General features: G+C 47.0%; 1 protein-coding gene across 2 annotated transcripts in view; it reads right to left on the reverse strand.

The window, feature by feature from the left end:
* Positions 1-41: 41 nt before the first annotated feature.
* ARHGAP30 (Rho GTPase activating protein 30) overlaps positions 42-22,706 on the reverse strand; it is a 208,628-nt gene continuing 185,963 nt past the window's right edge. For both annotated transcript variants that reach the window (XM_078671607.1, XM_078671606.1), the window contains exon 12: positions 42-3,542. In XM_078671607.1, the coding sequence (XP_078527733.1) occupies positions 1,872-3,542 (1,671 nt within the window). In that variant the 3' untranslated portion in view covers positions 42-1,871. The remainder of the gene's footprint in view (positions 3,543-22,706) is intronic.

Consider the following 22,706-nt stretch of genomic DNA (forward strand, 5'->3'; position numbering starts at 1 on the left):
ACAGCTAACGAAAAGTTGAAATAATGGAGTAAACTATTATATCATTGAATTCTGAATGTATTTACAATTTATTTTACATTTTTTGTACTGCCTGGGTGTTATATGGCCAATCTGAGCATGATTCTAGTCCACAATGACAGTAAAGTAATGGAGATACCAGTGTTTAAATAATGCAGCATATTGTATCCGAGCATACGAGCAGATAACAGAGGAAACTAGAATTATTAACCCAATTGTTGTCACCCTCCATCAAAACCTATAAATCAGCAGGCAGATGTTTGATCATTTGTCCTTGATATAGAAAGACCAGTTACAAGTATACACATTTCATGAACTGCAGAAATGTATGTTGGACAAACAAAGGTTTTTAGCCAATTGCATTTCTTAAAAAATGTATCACTTTCCCTGAATATGTTAGGAAACCCAACCATAGTCTACTTTACCGCCTTGTGGCTGTAGCATAGTGAAGAACACAATATTATAACTCCCAATGTGCTTTCAGTTCTTTTGCAGAGAAATAAGTAATTATAACTTACAATACTTTGTTTGTTTCAGTTCAGTAATATATTCTCCAACAAATCTGGATTGATTTTTTTTAACGAAATTTCACTTGTGTTTCAAATTTAATCAACTTCATAAAGGATTTCACATACTTATCTAACATGAATGAAAATAGAAATAAATAACTTCATACAAAAGAGAATGATAAATTGTGGTGTATTGTATGAGAAGTAGAAAATACCTTGTAACATATGCACCACTATTGACTAAAGGATTATGTTTTAAAGACAAAAGCAATATTTAAAAAGTTGAGTAGGATTAAGATAAAGTTCTGGAAATCTTTTGCAAAAGTCAGGTTATCAAGTACTTGGAATTTGTTTGACAATATAATTTGTTTTTGAAACTCCCGAGGGTATTTGTCTTCAGTACAAAAGTATTTTATGAACTACCAGTAATTAGTAATGTATTGCTTCCCTTAACTTTAATAAATAACCGGAATTAGGTAATGTTTGTGACCTAATACTCTTTTGATTGTGTTCTGTACTCAGTGACCTGTTTGCTTCTACTTAATAAAAATAGCACCGCTTTGGGGTGAGAAAGCCAAGGTTTAAGATAAGTAAAGTAATAGGTATATTTTTATTTTCTCATTAAGGAAGTAAATCATCTTTGTTATTGATATCTTAAGTGTGTAAATGAGAGTGGGAAAATGTGCTAAGTGTGTGTTGCAATAAGCTGGCAAAATCTAGCTTCCTTCAATCCACTGTGTATATGAAATCAAACGCCAATGCATTATAATCTTGGTTAAGCAGTAGAATTTGAAAAAGAAGTAATACTTTTTTACATGAGCCTTTTATATTGGGAGAAGTAACCAGGCTTTACATGACCCTTTTAATAGAACATACAGGGCCAGTCACCGCCGGGCCTCTCATTGCTCTTGTGAGTCCTAGAAGGCTTCTATCCTTTGAGACATCAGGCAACAATGAGAATGCTGTTCGAAACTCCAAACAGTACAAAGTCTCTACATTTGAACCTATCCGCTTTCAAGTAAAGGCACACCCAAATGACCTGTTTGCCCATCTCCTTTGGATTTGAAATGGACAAGCATCACAGATAAATATGGTGGCCATTCTCATTAATCCTCATACAGAGTCTGGACAAGTTCCACTTTCCACATTGCCTTCAGTATAATGTAGAATGTGTGAAAGAACGTAATGGATCTGAGGGCTAGGTACATGTGCACATTCCTCACCCTACGGAATTCGGGGTTCATGAGAATACTGTTAAAGTTTTGTAATTATCTGGAGCAGTGCATTCATTCTTGAGTAAAGAGCATAGTTGTAAGCGGCCAATGATCAGTCTGTGTTTGATGGCTACACAATGGACCGACGCTGTTGGTGTAAGCAAGGACCCTTCTCATCTGTGTCTGACATCTGCGCTAGTCTGGGCATGCTCAATCGGTTTCTTGCAGGAAGGTCTTGAGTGAAATTGAAAGGTTTCTGGTTAGGAACTGATTGTGATTCGAAAGAAAAGATAGCTAGTGCTTCGGGGTTTAGACCCTTCTCTAAACTTAGGTTGTCAAGAGAAGATAGCGATCCGATGCAACTAACCGGCCTCCCAGACCTAATCTCTAATGGCATTTCTTTGAGTTTTTGAAGATGTGAATTATTTTGCAGACCGGAAGTTTCATGTATTTGATGTGAATCACTGATAGAGTAAGTCTGCATCTGTCTCACTGGCAATTGATAAATATGCCTTTCCTTTATATGAGCTGCATCGAAGGATACACTTCCACCATTACGCCAGCTAGAACGCTGCTGTTTCTGAAGAGAACTTCCTATAGGATGACTTAGATCAACGCTGTGGCATTTTTCTGGCTTGCCATGCTTGATGCTGTGGCCTACTGGTGTGTCTGTGTTACCTGTGGACGCCGCGCCAACATGAATTTTACTCTTCAGGGCTGGAGGGAGCTTGGCAAACTGGGGTTTCGGGGGTACCACTGGGGCAGATTTCGCTTGCTGTATCTCAGCAAAAGTGGAAATAAATCTCATGGATACACCTCCATCAGGATACATTTGAGGCTTTTTATTTTTTTCAAGAACTTCACCAGAATTGTTTGATGCCACTCTTCTGTAACTCGTAAGTTCAAAATTTCCTTGAAATGGCAGAATAGCCTCAATTTTTAAATTTGAAAGTGGGCCTTCATTTGCAGCAGTCTGATCTTCTAGTGTGATTTTCTGTGACTCATTTGTGTGTTCAATGTGATTATCATACATTTCAACTCTGTCGACCTCAGGAGTAGTGGGCTGTAAACATATAATCTTATTTTCTTGTATTTGGTTAAGAGACTCTATTGCCATGTCTAACTCCAAGAATGCAATTTCAAGTTGCTGCTCACTTTCTGATGAGAGATTGCCTTTCTGTTCCTCAGTAATTTCTGCATGGTCAATTGAATGCCTCATTCTGTCTGAATTACTTTCTTTTCCCACTCCTCTATCTGTACCATCAATCTGATGAATAGTTACCTGAGTGTGCATCAAGGAATCATCTTTATTGTCCCTGAAATTGAAATTATCTTTGTCAGTATATGTGTTAGGGTCCATAGGCATTTCTTCACTAATGTGCAGAATTGTATTTTTTTGCGGAACTTCTAAACAAGCAGAGTTGTTTTCTACAATCAACTGTAGGTCACATACTTTTTCATGTGGCAGTGGATTTCCAGGGGGTGAAACAGACTCTGCTCCTTCCAGTAACCCACTTGACAGATCACCCGTTGTTAGCTCCTCGTAAAGGTTTTCAGACTTATGTCTTGATCCTGGTATGTCAGAACTATGACTTTCCGGATGCTCTGAAAGAGGTGTCAAGCTCTTCTGTAACGGACTAAGGTCATCGTAGGCACTCCAAAACACCTCTTCACAAAATTCTTCCTCTTCTCGTGATAGTTCTTCGTTGTCTGAGCAGCCCATGGGAACAAAGTACATCTGATCACATTCATCTTCAGAAAACATGTCTTCTGGAGGAGGTTCCACAGAGAATTCTGACTTCTAAATAAGGCAAAAGAAACACACAGAATTTAATATGTCTCCGGTTATTATAAAAATAAATACTAACTGCAAACCATAAAATGTGATCATAAAATTAGAGTTCAAGTCAAGTTGAAGTTCAAATGATTGTCAAAGCAAAAATATAGGGTCACAAAAGTATGTTGACGATACACATATTGGCTTTCAAAATAAACTCTCCCCTACAAAACTTACTTCATGGCATACAGAGTATTGCCCAATTTGCAATTTCCCTACAGTCACATAAAAATATTCTCCAAACACATAGGCGTTTACCACTTTTGGGCTGAATGAAGAGAACATGAACAATACATGTTTCTGTTTATTAATAGACATTTTTCTTTTCAAGCATCTGAAGAAAATTTCAGGACTCAGGTTTTGGATGCCATTTACCGTAGTAAAGTAAGAAGACTGGTTGGCTTGTGTCTTGTCTTAACTATTAAATGGATAATCTGTTCATTATTAGCACAAGCTTCAGCTCACCTGCATTCTGATAACTGAATGTATTATAAGATATCTCAACTTGATAATTTATCAAACAGATCCAGTTCCAGAACAGTAATAATACTGCTGGTGGATAGAGATATTCGTGAAAGTATAGTTGCCTATGTTTGGTCCAAGTGAGCCTGTACATGCACCATTTTAAGGATAACTATTTATCAAGGAAAAGATAACCATTTTCATTGAAATTTGATATCTTTTAGGCCTTTGTGATCCTATGATGAACACACCTGCTTTAGAGATAATACCCAGTGTGAATAATACAATTTCCTTCTATGATAGTCTGGATGCATGAGTGTTAGGGAGTGTACCTATACCTATTCTATCTACTCCCAGCCATGCGCTGTACACCACACTAATTGGTGAAAATTCTAAATACTATTCTCTATGTCATTTTTGTACTATTGATAATTGCATGTGTGTTGGTGTTAATAAAGATAACAGGAATTGAATAGGACTGAGCAACATTAGGGCATGATTTAGAGTTTGGCGGAGAGGGTACTCCATATCAAAGGCAACGGGATACCCTCTCTTCCAAACTGAAGGTCTACCTGCCTGATTTACAGAAGGGCAGCCTTCACTGCGTAGATGACAGAGACTACTCCGTCTCGACAGCCTACATACCCCTTTGACTACCCAAGAGATTAAGGGCTGACAGAGGATTGGCATTGTGTCGCCCACCCGATTTTGAGTGGGTGGGCAAATGGCCAGATAGGACTTCTACAAACTGCCACCCAAAATGTGGAGGTATATATAAGTAAAAATATTTCAGTGACCACCCACACCAAAATCAAAACCCTGGTTTAGGATTTTGCTTTTGACATTAAAAAAAATGAAAGTGCGCAGTGTTGGTAGCTGCACGGAACACTGTCAATGTATTTATAGGAACTGGGGCACGGCGGTTCTTGTAAATGAAAGAAATGTCCACTGGGTTGGCAGATTGCTCTAAATTTGGTGTGCGGAATACCCTCGCTATGGAGTAATAAAGTACCCACCATGGTGAGAGTACCAACATTGGCCCCCAAAGTTTATCAATAATTCACCTTATTTTATTTCACCAGTATAACAAACGTCATAAAAAATATACAATATACAATAAAGTTAAAAAAAAATCCATTCATAAGATTCCATTCAAGTGTGCAATATTAAAAATAGTGGGAGGTAAAACCTTTTTACAATAAAAACACATATGCATTTTAGATTATGACAGTGTAATACATAATGAACGGTATTATCATAGTTCCCCATATCACAATTTCAGCTTTCTCTTTTTTTAAAGCGTGCTGAAAAAATGAGGCCAGACAAAACCAAGTAAAAGGATCAACTATTAACTGTAGGAAGTAGAGGGCTGGCCGGCATTGTCTGAATCATTGTACAAACTGCAGAAAAACAAGAGGTGAAGATCTGATAGGGGAGCGTGAGTCGCATGGACAAGCCGTAAGGGCATCCAGGGAATATGTTCAGATGGATAACACAGCATAAGAGGGATGTAATTCAGTTGAAACCTTACTAGTAGGAATCAGTGCTTGGGATGTGTTACAAAGGTTAAATACGATAGAATATTTGATTAACTTCTAGGTCTTAACAGGTATAATTTAACACTAGGCTTGATATGCAGAGACTCCCATCTCTCCTATATTTTTCTAGTAATAGATCTTTTAATTTCAACCTTGAAATGGTATTACAAGTGGTTGGATCATCAAATAATTTTGCTTGATCGATACTATAAAAGCTATTCCTAACAAATTGAAGCCACTTTGCTGTCGATAGCTCATCAACTTTTAAGAAATCGCGCAAGATATCTTGTGTAAGCTTCAACTAGTCCCTTCTTCACACCAAATGCCACAATAGGGGAGGGGCAGAACAAATCGGATCCGATATGAAAGGAACCTCCATCTCAAGATGACAATTATAGGAGGAAGAAGTCTTTGGTGAACCTATCCGATGCTTCCAAAAATGGTCCTTTACTTGTTGTAGAATGGTAATACTAGCGGTTCTCCACACTGCTGCCCCATAGGTGGCAACGGACACCGTTTTTGCCTCATAGATCATTTTAATTGCTCCAATAGGTAGTGCACCTGTACTTCTTTCCATTGTTGTCCCTCTATTGGCCACCATATTTTCCCATGTATTTTTGGAGTCAAATAATACCCCTAAATAGCAGAAAGAATTAACCATCTCCAGCTTCCTTCCATCTATATTCCAGTTAGGGGTTATTTTTGGCCTATCTCCTGCAACCAGTACAAAGGACTTAGATTCATTAAGTCTAATTTCAAGATTTTTCATAAATGTAGTATACATCATGATCAAAATCTGCAGTGCATTGCCAGTCCGGGCCAGCAGCACAGCATCATCTGCATAGAGGAGTTAGGGTACAGGTGTAGAATTTATGATAGTAACATCTGTAGCTGACCCGACCAGGGCCGCTTCCACACCATTAGAGTAGAGAGTGAACAAAAAAAGGAGCGAGATCACACCCTTGCCTTACGCCACAGGTTATATTAAAGGGTCTAGTACTATCGCCCTCTTTCCCATGACGAGCACAGGCAGTATACCCAGAATACATTTCACGAATAAATTTAATGATAGTTTTCTCCATACCGATATCTTCCATTATGGACCATAATTTTGTGTGGGGCGGGCCACACAATCAAAGTCGGCTGTCAGATCCATAAAGGCCATGTAAAGATGACCTCCCTTGACCACAGTGTATTTAGAAATTATCAAATCTAAATTAAGGCACTGATCCATCATGCCTTTACCCTTTCTGAAGCCATTCTGTGCGGGTGATAAAATGTACCTATCTTGCACTCAAGCCTCTAGTCTGTTCAGCAGCAATCGGGCCATTCATTTTGCTGTGCTATCAAGTAGTGTTATGGGTCGATAATTTTTTGGTAAGGTCTTATCCCTTTTTAAAAATTGGAATGATAACTGACTTTTTCCAAGGTGGAGGAAAACCAGCTCGGTCAATAGCGTTAAAAACGTTAGTAAAAAAAGGGGACCATTAATCTTGAATGGTTAAAAAGAAGTCTATTGGTACCCCATCAGGGCCAGGTGCTTTTGCTAGACTACATTGATTCAGGGCAGTTTTCATTTCATCCAGTTTAAAAAGTAAATAATCTTCCGATGCGGTCTCAAAAGAACTTAATGGCAATACTTTGCCTGCCTCTCGATGCCCAAAAACTTCTCCAAAATAGGACACCCAGGCCTCCTCACTAACAGATCCATGGTAATTTCCAAATCATCTTTGAGGAATGGGACATTAATTATGCTCCAAAGGGAGGAGCTACGCGTGAGTCCAAGATGGCTGCGTGAGCTTTGGGCTCCCGAGACCCTCGCCACCTCCGAAGACATCCTGATTGTAATCCTGTCCCCTGAGCATAGAAGTTGGCGGCGGAGAAAAAGCGGCGCCGGACGCTGGGTTCCGCGTCCCGTTTCGTTGTGGGAAACCGGAGCTGCTTCACCGGCAAGATTATGGGCTGTGAGCGGGAGAGCCGAGGTCTCGGGTTGGCTCCAACCCCGGCTGCAGTGGAACAATAGCGGGGCTGGCAACCAGAAGTCGCCGGTCCGGCCCCACGACTGGCTCGAGTCTCCGTTGCCCCGCGAGCGCCCCCCTGCTGACTTTACCACCTGGACGGCCGAAGGAGACTCTACTCGCGCCGCCGCGGGTGGTTACACACAGCAATAGCGCCGTGAAACCGGGCACCTACGGACACTGAACCTGGAGTGGCGGGCGGCCGAGGAAGGTAGGGAGAGGCAGGACTAGAGCCGCCGCCACTTGCCGCGCCGCCCCGCTGAGAGCCGCTGAGAGCCGCGGTGAGCCACGGTAAGCTGAGAGCCGCTGCGGGAGAAAATAGCGGCAAAAGTCCCGGTTTGAGACCCGCAACTGCAGCGGGACACGGAGAGAGCCGCCGAGAGCCGCGGCAGGAGCCTTGGCCAAAACTCGCGACCCGAGACCTGCAGCTGGGGTGGGACGTGTAGGAGAGCCGCCAAGAGTGAGCAGCAGCAGCAGCTGAGCCGGGACACGGGGGAGAGCGGCGAACAGCGCGTGGATAGCCCGGTGAGCCGGCGACCGTGCACAAAGCGGCCGGGCTGTCTGTCTTCTTGCCACCATTACTGCCAACACAGTCACAGCCACAGCGAGGGAGCTGCCTGAGAAAGCAAGAGGTGCGCAGCCCATACCAACCTACTATAGTTCCGCCCTCGTGAAACTTCTGGTGGACATCGTGAGCCAGGTCTGCTGGAGGACCCTTGACAAAAACAAAGAAGCAGGTCTGCTGGAGGCCCTCTCCGTCAGCACCCTTGACAAAACCAAAGAAGCAGGGAATGAGGAGAAGGAGCATCTTCCTGTGTTGTAGACGGAGAGTAGTGGATGGACAGTGAAAGAACAATAAAGCCATATAGAAGCCTGTTTATCCCCAGTCAGATTGCTGTCCATCTGTAAAGGTACTTTTCGTTCCGCCCTCAAGCCACGCACAGTAATAACGCCGCAAAATAGGACGCATACGGGGACTGAGCCTGGAGTGGCGGGCGGCCGGCGGTGGCGCGAGGTCCCAGGGCTGGTGAACTGAGTGTGGGGCCCAGGTGTTCCCGGTTTGTTAACAGCTACCGCGGCGGAAGAGAGTGACCCCCGAGTGTGGGCACGTGTGTGGCTCATCTTCACAACAGGCGGAGCAGCTGTGACCCGGATGGGACGATTGGGGGGGCACGCATGGCAGTGAGGCGCTGGTGATTTTAAAGCGGAGCTGTGGCCGTGGCGACCTACCCAGAGTGTTGATGATGGGGCCAGATGAGGAGATGGAGCGCTGATAAGCGGGCGAAAATACTGACACAGTGCTGGCTGGTTCTCCAGTTCTCTAGTTGAAATACGCCGGCGGCGAGGGATACCGGCGGGCCTTGTGAGAGGACAGGACTGCTTTGCCTGCTGTTAATATTGACTTTCATTACCGCCGCAAAGAAATTGGGAGACCGAGTGGCTTGTTCTGAGCTCAAAACCAAAATGGCGACTAAACCTGAGGCGGAGAAACAGCAATCCAGGTCCACCAAGGGGTCCCGACACGTCCAAGCCAATAAGTTGGACCGATATACGCAACCCAGGGGCTCGCCTTTGGGGTCTGGAAGACCACAAGACGGGGGTCCTACGTCAGAGCCTACACTACAAGACGTGATGGCCGCCATAGACGGGGTTAAAACCTCCCTCGGACAGAAGATGGAGTCGCTGGACCAAAAGTTGGACACAGTAACCATAGAGGTCATCTTAATCCGGGCTGATCTCACCAAAACAAGTGAGAAGGTGAAGTCGTTAGATATCAAAACGGCTAGTTTGACCGACGTCGTAGCGCAGCTGCAGCAGGAGGTTCGGAACCTTAAAGCTTCTAGTGACATGGCAAGCCGCAAGCTGGATGAGTACGAAGGAAGGGCCCGGAGAAAAAACGTGGGTATTATTGGTGTCCCGGAGAAAGCCGAAGGTCTGACCCCTGACCTTTTTGTGGAAGATATTATACTTCATCATCTGAAACCGAAAGGGTTAGGGAACTTCTTCACGATAGAACGGGCAAACAGAGTTCCGGGAGGAAGGCCACGTCCTGGGGCTCCACCTCGGCCAATGATCGCGAGGGTGCTCAACTTTAGAGATAGAGACGCTATCCTGCAGGCCTCTAGATCCGGGGGACCTCTGAAGTACGAAAATTCCACCCTCAACTTTTTTCAGGCGGTTCAGAGACAGCGGCAAACTTTCCTAGGAGTCAAGAGGCGACTTAGAGACAAAGGTTTTAAATACGCCATGATGTTTCCTGCTAGGTTGCGAGTTGAGGCTGAAGGAAAGGTTTGGGTCTTTGATAATCCGGAAATTGCCTCAGATTGGGTGGAGAGTCTTTCGTCCCGGGAGGAGCCTTAGAGACGGAGCGGCAGGGATGGAGAGGGCTCACAAGAATAGGAATGATGAGTACTATTGTCGTTTGTGATATATGATCTTGTTGGGAGGGGGCCACGTATGGGACATTTTTGCAGGTATGCTTCTCGGGATTGAGAGTTATAACAAGTGTAAGAACATCCTTGGGGCGGTGGGGGGACGCGGAGTGCCGAACTCCTCCTCAGATCTAATTTTAGATAGCTGGTCAGTTAGAGTATGGGGCGACAGGCAAACTGCGAGTTGGGGGTTGGCGAATGCCACGAGCAGGGGTGCAGGGTGGAGGGAGGGGGGTGGGGAAAGTTGTTGTATTTGTTGATGTGTGATTGTGGCTTTTTTTTGGTCATTTTTTTGTCTCAGGTGATAAGACTGTAGTGACACGCTCTTCACATGGGTTCGGCGACACAGAATAGTCGAGGATCAGGGATGAGAGTGCTGAGTTGGAATGTAAATGGCTTGAGTGACAAGATCAAGAGAGGGATGATTAGCCAACTCATCAGACGACATTTCCCAGATGTGATATTGTTGCAGGAGACGCAGTTAGTCGATAACAGGTGCATGGCCCTCCACAAGGGAGGGTATAAATTGGTGGTACATGCTGGATTCACAACCGGCTCTAGAGGGGTCGGTATCCTGGTTAAGATTCCTTTCCTTTGTCTGTGCAGGCTACATGGATTGATCAAAGGGGCAGATACGCAGGTGTCTCGGGACAGGTTGGGGGCCCGATGATCACTCTACTGTCTATTTACGTGCCACCTGGCCTCCAGACCGAGACCTTTCGAGATTTGAGTACTATCTTCCTCACGCTGCCCCTCGGTGGCCAAGTCCTAGGTGGTGATTTTAATTCTCTCTTAGATGGGGAGATGGACCACAGCCCACCACGAGCGCTCCGACAGACTTAGGGATGGCTCTCGGATTTCCTGGACACACTGGGGCTGGTAGACAGTTGGCGAGTACGTAACCCGACATTGACACACTACACCCATGTCTCGGCCGCTCACGGTAGCCTGTCTAGGCTGGACTATATACTGCTGCCGGCGGCGATGGCGTTCATGGTCCACGAAGTGAAATATCTTGGAAGGGGAATTTCTGACCACTCTCCACTGTGGCTTCGTCTCGCCTTCGATCTGCCAACAGTGGGTAGGATAGCTCCCATTACTGCCTGGTTGTTAAAAGACCCAGCTATTAAGAAGGAGGTTCTTCAGATGTCAGACGTTACTTTTTGGAGAATAAGGGGTCGGTGGACTCTGCGCAGTCCCTCTGGGAAGCGTACAAAATAGTAGCGAGAGGTGAGGTATTATCCTTGGTGTCAGGTAAGAAGAAGAAAGGCTATGTGGAGGTAGCGCAGAAGGAGGCGGAAGTTATACTTCTGGAAGAGAAGGTAGCTAGGTCACAAACGCCGGCGGGGTTCCATCTGTTGAGACTCCGAGAGGAGGAATACAACACTCTCGTTAGGAATAGATCGGTGGTCCAACACAATGCCGTCCAGAGCTGTGTGTATGAGCACAGCGATAAAGCTGGTAAATTGATTGCATGGCTTGCGCATGGAGAGCGTGCATCTAGGCTGGTACCTGAGTTGGAGGGGTTGGAGTCACATAAGATCACAGATCCGCAGGATGTGGCAGACGAGTCCTCTGAATACTACCGGAGGGTCTATACGGCCGGTAGCGACTTCACGGAAGTGGAGAAAAGCGAAATGATAAGGGATAATATTATGCCAGGCCTGTCAGAGGAGGACAGGAACTATCTTGACTCCACTTTGTCAGACGATGAAGTTGCCCAAGCGATTAGGCAGATAAAGTCCGGTAAAGCGACAGGTCCCATGGGATACCTATTGAGTTGTATAAGTTAAATGCTAGTAAACTCGCCTCCCACATCCGAGCCATGTTCGTGGAAAGCAGGGAGAAGGGCGAACTCCCCTATGATCAGCGAGTTGCCAACATAGTGGTCATACATAAAGCCGGCAAGCCTAAGACACAATGCTCCTCCTATAGGCCCATATCGCTTCTCAACGCAGAACCCAAAATACTAGCGAAACTCCTGGCTACTAGACTGGTCAAGGTGATCACTACTTTGATTCACCCGGATCAAACCAGTTTTATGCCACGCCGGAACACAGCACCTAATTTGTGTAGACTGCATGGAGTCCTTGGGGGCTCCCCAAGGATCCATGAGCCGACGGTGCTGGTATCTCTAGATGCCACAATGGCCTTTGATAGAGTGGAGTGGCAATATTTGTTTGCGGTGTTGGCGAAGATGGGCTTTGGAAGTGAGTTTATCGGTTGGGTGCGCCTGCTATACGCAAACCCCCTGGCTGGAGTGGTCATCAACAATTGTAAGTCTGGTGATTTTTCTCTGGAGAGGGGCACCAGACAGGGATGCCCATTGTCCCCACTGCTCTTTGCACTCGCAATGAAGCCATTGGCAGCCTGGGTTAGATGGGATAGATCGATACGAGGCTTGCGATGGACACCTGACTGGGAAGACAAGATCTCGCTATATGCAGACGACGTGCTGCGTTATCTCACCAACCCCAAAGAATCCTTCCGCAACTTTCTCGATGTGCTTGCCATTTTTGGAGATACTCTGGATTAGCCATTAACTGGGCAAAATCAGTGCTCTTTGTGTTGGTGGGCGTCCCGCCGGTGATTCCGGAGTCGTGCCCTATTCACATTGAGATGGTAGGATTCAAGTATTTAGGTATATTTATCACTCTTAAACCAAAGTTGCGATATAATAATAATTTAGCTTCCCCACTGAACATGTGTAAGAAAAATGTGGAGATCTGGAAGGCTCTTCCGCTCTCCTTGCTCGGAAGGGCCGCTCTCTTCCAAGATGATGGCTTTGCCCCGGTTTCTATATGCCTTGCAGAACTTGATGGACCCAGTGCCGACCGCATACTTCAGGGAAATAGAAACTCTTCAGAGACAGCTCCTGTGGGATGGTAGGGCCCGTATTACTTTCACTAAACTGACTCTCCCGTGGTATGATGGCGGGATCGGACTCCCGGACTTGCGGAAGTACTACTGGGCCTCACACCTGGCTGCAGTGAACCATATTGTTTATGGACTCCCCAGGGATCCGGGCTATGCCTTGGACCGGGGTCAAGCCCCGGGTGGAATGATAGATAGAGCTCTGGTTCAAGGCCTGGGAGGTTTCCGTTGACTGGCCCAACCGCACATGCGACACAGGTGTGGCACGTGGCCAATAAATGTCTCGGGTGGGAAGGCAGATTGACACTGGCCACCCCCTTACTAAATTCTGAGAAGCTAGGTAGTCTGTGGAAGACTAAGGGGTTCGACAGGTGGGACCTTATCGGAATTACCCAGATAAAGGATGTGTGGGGGAAGGGATCAGTGCATACGTTTGAATCCCTCGTAATGCAATACAGTTTACATGAAAACGAATACTACCGATATCTGCAGGTGAGGCATGCCCTTACCACCCATGTCCCAAAGGGCACAGAGATTCTGGACGCATCTCCTCTTGAGGTCCGTGTACCAGATGGGCATATTCCCGAGAAAACTATCTCGCTGATATATAGGAAATTGGTCAACAACTCGGAGAACCCGTTGGAGCGGATTAGAGCTCAGTGGAGTGCGGATTGGCTAGAACTTGATGATGAGGATTGGACGGAGGCGGTTTCGTCCCCCAAGGTAGTCGCTATCCAGATGCGGCTCCGATTGGTGCAGTTGTAGATATTGCATAGATCCTACATAACTGGGCCTCGTTTGGTAAGAATGGGGCGAGCCGAGAGTGGAGATTGTACGAGAGAGTTTGGAGAAATTGGCACCTTGATGCATGTCCTCTGGCACTGTGCAGCGATACAGACATATTGAACGAAGGTTCACGATGAGCTGAGGGAAGTTTTGGGTGCGGAGCTACGACCAGAAGCCCGGAGATGTTTATTGAATGTGTGGGAGCCTACCGATTTAAATGTGTACCAGAAGCAGTGGGTGACACTGGCATATATGGTGGCTAAACGAAATATTGCTCAGCTCTGGGGCGCCAGCCAGCCGCCCCGAATCAACAAATGGGCGGAAGACCTTGACTGGTGTATGTTCAGAGAGAGAGCAGTGTATGTGGCCAGGTGTTGCCCGCAGAAATGGGGGAAGATATGGGGAGCGTGGAATAGCCACCGAGGAGGAATCTGCGAACCGCCCACGCCAGGAGCACAGGACTCCCCAAGATCCTAGTACTAAATGTTGTTTATTTGATTCTGTTTCATGCCACTTTGACCCATGCGTTGGAACCGAATGCACTCACTTTAGAGTTGATTGTCTTTCTGTAATGTCTTTTCTTTGTTCTAATAAAAAGAGTTAAAAAAAAAAAATGATGCTCCAAAAGTCCCTGCTATTATTTAGAACTGCCGCCCGGTGAGCTTATCCCATGCCTCCTCTTTCAAGGCCCCTAGTCTGTTTGTTCTCGCTGTTTTGTACGAGAAATGCAACTGTTTAACCTTACCCACATCTCTTGGTTTTTCACCTAACGCCGAGTGGAGATTTTTAAGTGCTTTGGAGCAGGCATCATTGAACGAGCGAGCAACTCCCGGCGCCTTAAGGACGCTTCGGCATTGTAGACTATTGCCAATTTTTGCTAAAATTCCTTCGAAAGTTTGGGGAATTTCTGTATTCAGTTGAGAAGACTCTAGACAGACAAAGATTTCCTTCATCATTTTTGCGACGACGTTACTTGTGAGTTTGGTTGTGTCAATTTTTCCCCATTTGAGCATTATGCCATTTTTTCTAGCAATCACAGGTTTTGAAAATCGTTGTCTGGGAGAGATATCGCTAGGACCCCAAAGCATTTGACAAGTCATCGCAGCATGGTCACTAAATGCATAAAGTTTAGTCTCTGTTTGCAATATTTGATTTCTTATGGGTTTTGAAACTAAGATATAGTTTATTGTCGAGCAGTGAGAACGGTATGAGAAAGTGTAATCTAATTGGCCCGTATTACTATCAATTGGATTAGTTATCACAAGGTTATTATTCACGAATAATCTATTTACTGCGTTACCATATCTGCTGTGGCGGAAATTATGTATTTGGCCCCTAGAATCATCAACCAGGCCCCACATCCCAGCATATGCCCTACTACAATTGTGAGCGTTAAAATCGCCCAACCATATAATGTCAAGGGGTCTATGATGGGAATTCATTAGCTGGTCAATGTCCTTCTCTTGTAAATCTAGTACAGAATCCATACTGCCCTCAAAATTATTGTTATAAAAGTTAATTAGAAGCCAGTCCCTCCCCTTGTGTCCTTCGTTTAAAAGAATTTGATAATACGGTGAATTGTTAAGAAAGGAAACAACCTTGATCCTAGCAGTGGTGGATACAAGAGTGACCAGACCTCTACTCCAGCGACAAGTTCTAGATGGCACTGCATCTGATTGAAATGTACAAACCCCATTGTGGTTTGTAAAAGAAGCCCAATGGAAGAGCAAAGATCTGGGTATCGGATAGCAGGGCATCAGGCAATATATTGAATAAGAATTCAACCACCCTTTGGTTATTAAAATGAACAACTACACAGCCCCCTCCAATTGATTTTAGCCCACAGCTCACCCATGTTACACGTCTATCCATAATAAAATGGTTATATAACATAGGATGACCCATATAAAATTTTGAAATCCAGTTTAAAACTTTGTCCATCAGCTGCTCCGTAGATTCCTGTTTGGACTCTTTCAGATCAGGAATGGTAGCAAGGACATTTACAAACGGGGATGCTGCAGGTGGAAGGTCTAATCGTCCACCTTGCGCAATGGTCACACTGCGCTGGGAGCTCTTATTGGGGTTCACTGGATGTCCTGCAGTTCCATTGGTGTTCTTTGCGTGAAAAATTATGTTGTTGGTGGCCGGCTCGCTTCCCCTGGATGACAAGCCGCACCTAAGATGGGAGGGTTGAGGAACGGGGGGCTGATGGTGTCCGATGCCCCCGGATGGTTACAGGAAGCGCCTGGAAACACTTGTGATGAAGTTGTGGGTAAACAGGCTTTGGAGGCTTAAAACAGTTGGAGGAGTCGGGCACTCCAACAGTGTTTGTTGTGGATTGGTGTAAGGTTGTGAATAGTGCGAATTTCCCTCTTGTGTATTTCCCCGCCTAGGTTGCTCATTCCCTGTTTTAATAGCAAGGACAAGTTTTTATGTTCTCCTCTATATTAGACAATCTGGTCAGGATAGACTGCATGAGGGTATTAAATAGCTGACTCAGCTTCTGAAACAGAGGGTCATCAAGGGACAGCTGCTGTGACACTTGTTGAGGATTAGTGGCAAGGGCAATATGCGAAGCCCGTATTTATCACATTGGTGTGTTTTATGTACTCTAATGGACTTCGTTCAGGTGTGAGGGCAACTTTAGACCTCCCTCTTTTCCCTTTACCTGGGTGTTCCACTACAGGGCTGCCAGGTGGTCTGGGGAATTTGAAACAGCATTCGAAGCCGATATATTTGAGGTTGAGGCTTCATTTTGACCAACCCCCTTTTCTAGACCCTTTTCTATGCTCACCAGTCCTGGGACCTCAGGGGCTAAAATAAGAAATCTTACCTCCTCTAAGGAGAGGCGGCGCTCGGTGTGGTAGCGTTCTAGTTGTTCCAAGGCAGGAACAGGAAGGGGTAGGACAGGAAGCGGAAGGCGGCCATGATTGTTTGCTGGCGCCGACCGCTAGTTACTTCACAGCCCCGGCGCTCCGGAATAAATACACTTTGTTGAACATAAAGCGAGTAACGTGCTTTATTACAATGGCGACGAGTTACGGGATATCATGCCCGAATGCACACGCGACCCTCGCGAACACACGCATCTAGCGTGAGATATTGAAAAAGCACCGGAGCGCGGCAGAGGAGCTGAGGCAAGCAGGAAATTGGCGCGAAGGGGCACCAGCACTCCATCAAGCCAAATTAGAGCCCACATCAACTTCCAGGGCTCTGAGGACAATACTGCCCAGTGGGATCACGCTCATAGTGGACAAAGACACGAAGGGACATTGGAGAACACCATTGGGAGTCATTAAGGTACCAGAGCATACCACATTGGAATCTCGATAGTGTCCAGGCACCCAGGCAGAGCGGCACACGCTGGCGGAAACAGCAGGCTCATCCCGCCCAGGGACAGGAGGCGAACTGCAGGCTACAACCATCCCCTCTAGGAGCAGACTAGAGGAGGACAGCGAAGGAGAGATCAAGGAGGAAGACGAAGGGGAACAGGACGCCCCAGGCAGTCCGGCCAGACGGACGGTCGCTGTAACTAAGACCAGGAGAAACACACCGACCATGGCAAATCAGAGCACGTCTCTCACCCAGCTGGTGCCATTCCTTACCAAAAGTGGAGAACCGGAAAGAAAGTGGGAAGACTGGAAGAGGTACTTCCTTAACTATCTGGAGGCACTGGAAGAGGAGGGTGACACCCCATTTACGAGCAAAAGGAAAAATAAGATTTTGCTTCACAACTTAGGCCCAGAAGGGCTCAGGATATACGACACCATCGTGAAAGGTGAGAGAGCGACGGGGGACCCTGAGGTGTTTGATCATGCCATTGAGGACTTAGACGCACATTACAGACCTGTGGTGTGTGTCGCCATTGACAGATTCAACTTCTTCCAGAGGAAGCAAAAGAGCGGCGAATCTGTGGATGAGTACGTTGTGGCATTGCGGATTAGCCCTCACGTGCAAATTTGGGGGTTTGCATGATGAACTCATCAGGGACCAGATAATCATGCATACTTCCAGCTCTCATATACAGGAGAAGCTGTGGGTAAATGGCGACGCTCCTCTCAAGGAAATCTGGGCGATGGTCAAGAAGGCTGAGCTATCGAGAAGGTGTGCTCAGGCAGCGAAGAGAGACGCCCAGGATTCACAAACGGTATGCAAAATAATGGCGCCGAATAGAAATGACGTTGGAAGCAGAACGAAACACGGAGGAACTATGGAGGAGGTAGAGCTGACGTCGCCGCCAGACCACAGGCGGACAGCAAGTCACACAAAGCAGGAAAAACCCAGTGTTACAGGTGCGGTAGCAGTGCCCATCTAGGAAACGACAAGGCGTGCCCCGCATTCAGGGCCAAATGCTCCTACTGCAACATCTTTGGACACTACGAGAAGGTGTGTCGCAGGAAACCCAAAAACGCCATGGTGCGTTTGGTGGATCAAGAGCAGCGAGATGATTCCAGCGATCAAGACGACACAGTGGAAGAAGAGGAAATTCTGTACATTGATGTCCAGATACTAGAAATGGATAGCTCCAACGCTGATAGACCTCGGCTCGACATGCACATAGGGGGAATACCCTTGGAGATGATCGCAGACAGTGGAGCGCCCATATCCATCGTTCAGAGACAGGTCTGGGAAAACAACTTCGCGTCAAGAATTAAAGAAACCCTTCTACCCATGGATGTAAGGCCGGTCACGTACACCGGACAAAAGATCCCCATGTTGGGATACTGTCCACTCATGTTTGAGTTCAGAGGCCGCCAGGCGCAGTGCAAGCTGTATGTCGCAGAGAGAGGCCCGTCCGTGTTGAGTTGGAAGGACCAAGGAGCATTAGGGATTCAGCTCAACCCGGGAGGCATAGAGAAGATCCTACTCATGGATATGGAGGTCAAAGAAAATGTGCAGCTGTGGCAGACGACGTATCCCAAAGTCTTCAACGGACAGATTGGGGAACTGGGAAAATACACGCACTTCATCAAGCTGAAAGAAGGAGCGGTGCCAGTGGTGCACAAAGTGAGGAACATCCCGTTCCGCAGCAGAGAGGCCGTGCAGACAGAACTGGACAGGCTGGAAAGGGAAGGTGTCATCAGGGCGATTGAGAGCGCAGAGTGGCTTTCTCCCCTGGTTGTTGCCCAGAAACCAAACGGCAAGGTACGTCTCTGCGTGGACTTAAGGGAATTAAACAAGAACATTGTCATAGACAAATTCCCCTTACCGCGCATCAGTGAAATGTTGGCGAAAACAAAAGATGTCACATGGTTCTCCACGGTGGACTTGTCGTCGGCCTACCATCAAGTGAAGCTTCATCCGTCGTGCACCCACCTCACATCATTTATCACACCGTTCGGGTGCTATGAGTTCGTGAGGATGCCTTTCGGCCTAGCTTCAGCCGCGGCGGTCTTCCAGAAGATCATGCACAAACTCTTGAAAGACCTGAAAGATGTCCTTTTCTTCCAGGATGACATTCTGGTAATGGGGAAGTCGAAGCAAGATCACAACGTGAAACTACACAAGGTGTTACAGAGACTGCAAGACAACGGGCTGACCGCGGAATGGACCAAATGCAATTTGGGAGTTCAATCCGTCACATACCTAGGTCATGAAGTGAGTGGACAAGGAATAACCCCAAAGAAGACAAACATGAGAGCCATCATGGAAGCGCCCACTCCAGAAAGGAAGGATGATGTTCGGTCATTCATAGGGATGGCCGAGTATTACAGCAAATTTATTCCACATTTTGCAACGAAAACACACTTCCTTCGACAGCTGCTCAAGGAAAGAAATAGATTCCAGTGGGGAAAGGAAGAACAAATGGAATTCGATGCACTCAAACGAGAAATGGGCACGGCCATTCCCCTCAAAGGATTCGACCCAAAGGCAGAATCCATTCTCACCACGGACGCCAGTGACCGCGGCCTTGGGGCGGTGTTGATGCAGAGGGCGGAGTCTGGAGAGATGTCAACTATCAGTTTCGCTTCTCGCTCGCTGGCACCCAATGAAGAGAAGTTCAGCGTGGTGGAGAAAGAAATGCTGGCAGTGGTCTGGGCGGTGGAGAAATTCAGACAATACTTGTGGGGGGCCAAGTTCCTAGTGAAAACCGATCACAAACCCCTAGTTCGTGTCCTGACATCAAGCGGACACGATCATGCGACACCCAGAATCGCCAAAATGACCCTTCGGCTATTGGACTTTGTCTATGAGGTTGAACACATTCCGGGGCCACAGAACAAAGTGGCTGACTTCCTGAGTAGGGCGGCAGCCATGGACGAGGCAAGGAGCGAAGGGAGGCAGGATTGGGAAGGCTACGTGGTGGCCACCATCCAGGACACCGAGGAAATGATAAGCGCCCAGGACTGGGAAAAAGCCTACAAGGAAGACACAGATCTAGAAGCAGTGAAAGGATACGTCGTCCATGGCTGGCCGGAAAAGAGACACTTGAAGGAGGAATTGAAAAGATACTGGGAGGTCAGGGAGGAGCTGTCAGTGGCGGATAACCCAGTATTCTTACTCCGAGGAGACAAGGTGGTCCCACCCCAGAGCATCTTGGAGCGGTTGATGTCCTTACTCCATGAAGGGCACCAAGGGATCACGAAAACGAAAGCCCTGGCCAGACAAGCGTACTGGTGGCCAGCCATCGATGCGCAAGTAGAACGGCACGTGCGCACATGCGAGTCTTGTGCAAGGTCAGACAAGTCCCAGAGCATGCTTAGACCGCCATTGGGGAGATTCCCGATTCCGGATGGCCCGTGGGAAATGTTATCGGTGGACATAATGGGGCCAGTCCTGGACAAGGAGGGCATTCAGAAGTACGTGGTGGTGGTCATTGATAGGTATTCAAAGTGGCCAGAGCTACAAGTCTTGGAACATGTGGACACTGAGGCGGTAATACGTTTCTTGCGTGCCACGTTCGTCAGTGAAGGCATCCCAAAGATCATCACCTGCGACAATGGTCCCCAATTCACGTCTGAGAAGTGGGTCGCATTTACCAACAGGAACGGCATCGAAGTGAAGCACACCCCGATCTACCACCCTGCTGGAAATGGCCAAGTGGAGCGTTTTAACAGAGTGATAATGGGCACCATACAGGCAGCCATTGAAGATGGTCTGGACTGGGAAAAGGAGCTAGAAAAGATGATTTGGGCATACCGCATCACACCAGGGAGCACTGGCTACAGCCCATTTAAGATCTTAAGAGGTAGGGAAGCCTTCACCAAAGACAACGCAGCTTGGAGGAAGTTGGTTGTACAGAGCAAGTGGTCACCGGCGGTGGTCAGAAAGAACTTAGAGAGAGCACAAGAAGTCTATACTGCTCATTACAACAAAAGAAGGAACACTCGCAGTACAGAACTAGACAAGGGAGATTGGGTGAGGGTGAAGCTAGCCATCATGAAGAGAAAAGGAGAGAGCAAGTTTTCACCACCTCTCAAGGTAGTGGAGCCCTATGCCCGGTCAGCCCTACTGAGCGACGGAAAGATATGGTCTATGGACAGAATGGCAAGGTGCAGCAAGATAATGAAATGGGAAGAGGAGACGGAAGAAGGAGCAGAGCAGGTCATCGAGGAAGGAGAAAGTGAAGGCGGAGAAAGACAAGGAGAGAACGTCGGCGAAGGTGGAGAAAGACAAGGAGAGAACATTGATAGAGCAGAAGGACAAACAGAAGGTGAGGAAAGAGAAAAGAGAAAGTCGACAGAAGAAAGTAGCAGAAGCGGAGAAGGTGGCGAGAAGAGAACGAAGGACAGAGAAGAAGAAGGTACGAGAGAGCGTGTGGAAAACAAGACAACAGGAGGAGAGAGAAAGGACGAGAGAAAGGAGACTCGAGTAGGAAGAAGAATTAAGGTACCGGAGAGATTCAAAGACTATGAAATGGACTGGAAGTAAGACTTTTGTAAATTTGTTGTTGTGCATAAAGGGGGGAGATGTGGTAGCGTTCTAGTTGTTCCAAGGCAGGAACAGGAAGGGGTAGGACAGGAAGCGGAAGGCGGCCATGATTGTTTGCTGGCGCCGACCGCTAGTTACTTCACAGCCCCGGCGCTCCGGAATAAATACACTTTGTTGAACATAAAGCGAGTAACGTGCTTTATTACACTCGGTGCTCTCTATTTCCTTTGAGAGGACGTCTACAGCCCGTGTCAGAAAGGAATCCAGTGTATTGATAATTTCACACCTGTCTCAGGAGCCCTTGATTTCCGTTTGACCATGGTTAGATGGTAATGATGGACGCGCTACAAGTTGACCCCAAATGTTAGATGAGTGGCCCAGCCTCCTCTGGGTGATGACGGGCGTGGACGGGCCTGCCCTTGGCTCCGGCTTGCCCAGGCACGGCCTGGGCGCACCCCCACCCGGGTCCTGCGCCGCGGGCCATTGTTGCATTCTTATGCGCGTTCAGAGTGCAGGGGAAGAGGATAAAGTGTAGTCTCCCAGCACCGCCTTAGCGTGTGGCTTGGCTTTCCGCCAGCAGGAAGCAGAAGGAGAAGGAGCAGAAGTCCCGGAGTCTGGCAGAGAAGATTGCGGCTACAACCGCTGCGTGCCGATGTTGCAGTCTTATGCGCATTTCAGAGAGCAAGGGGAGAGGGGAAGTGTAGTCCCCCAGTGGCGCCTTCGCATGTGGAGCGGCTTTCCCCCAGCAGAAAACAGAAGGGTCAGAGGTCCTGGAGTCCGGCAGAGGAGATTGTGGCTACAACTGCCGCGGGCCATCTTCGCAGTCTTAAGGGTGTTCCGAGCGCAAGAAGAGAGGGGAAGTGAAGTCCCCCAGTGGCACCTTAGTGTGTCGCGTGGCTTTCCTCCAGCAGGAAACAGAAGGGTCAGAAGTCCCGGAGTCCCAGAGTTCGGCAGAGGAGATTGCGGCCACCAAAGTCAAAATCAGGGCCTAACCCTTTGATTGCCTAATGTTTGACTTTACTGCATGCTATCTAATAATTGCACAGTTTTTGAAACATTCAGCCTTATAGACTTATGTTTCCTATAACACCAAGACCGTTAGTTAGTCTCAATGATATTAAATTGAGCTTGATCGATTGCACCAGT

This window comes from Lissotriton helveticus, chromosome 12, assembly GCF_964261635.1.
Source record: "Lissotriton helveticus chromosome 12, aLisHel1.1, whole genome shotgun sequence".
NCBI classification, from domain to species: Eukaryota; Metazoa; Chordata; class Amphibia; order Caudata; family Salamandridae; genus Lissotriton; species Lissotriton helveticus.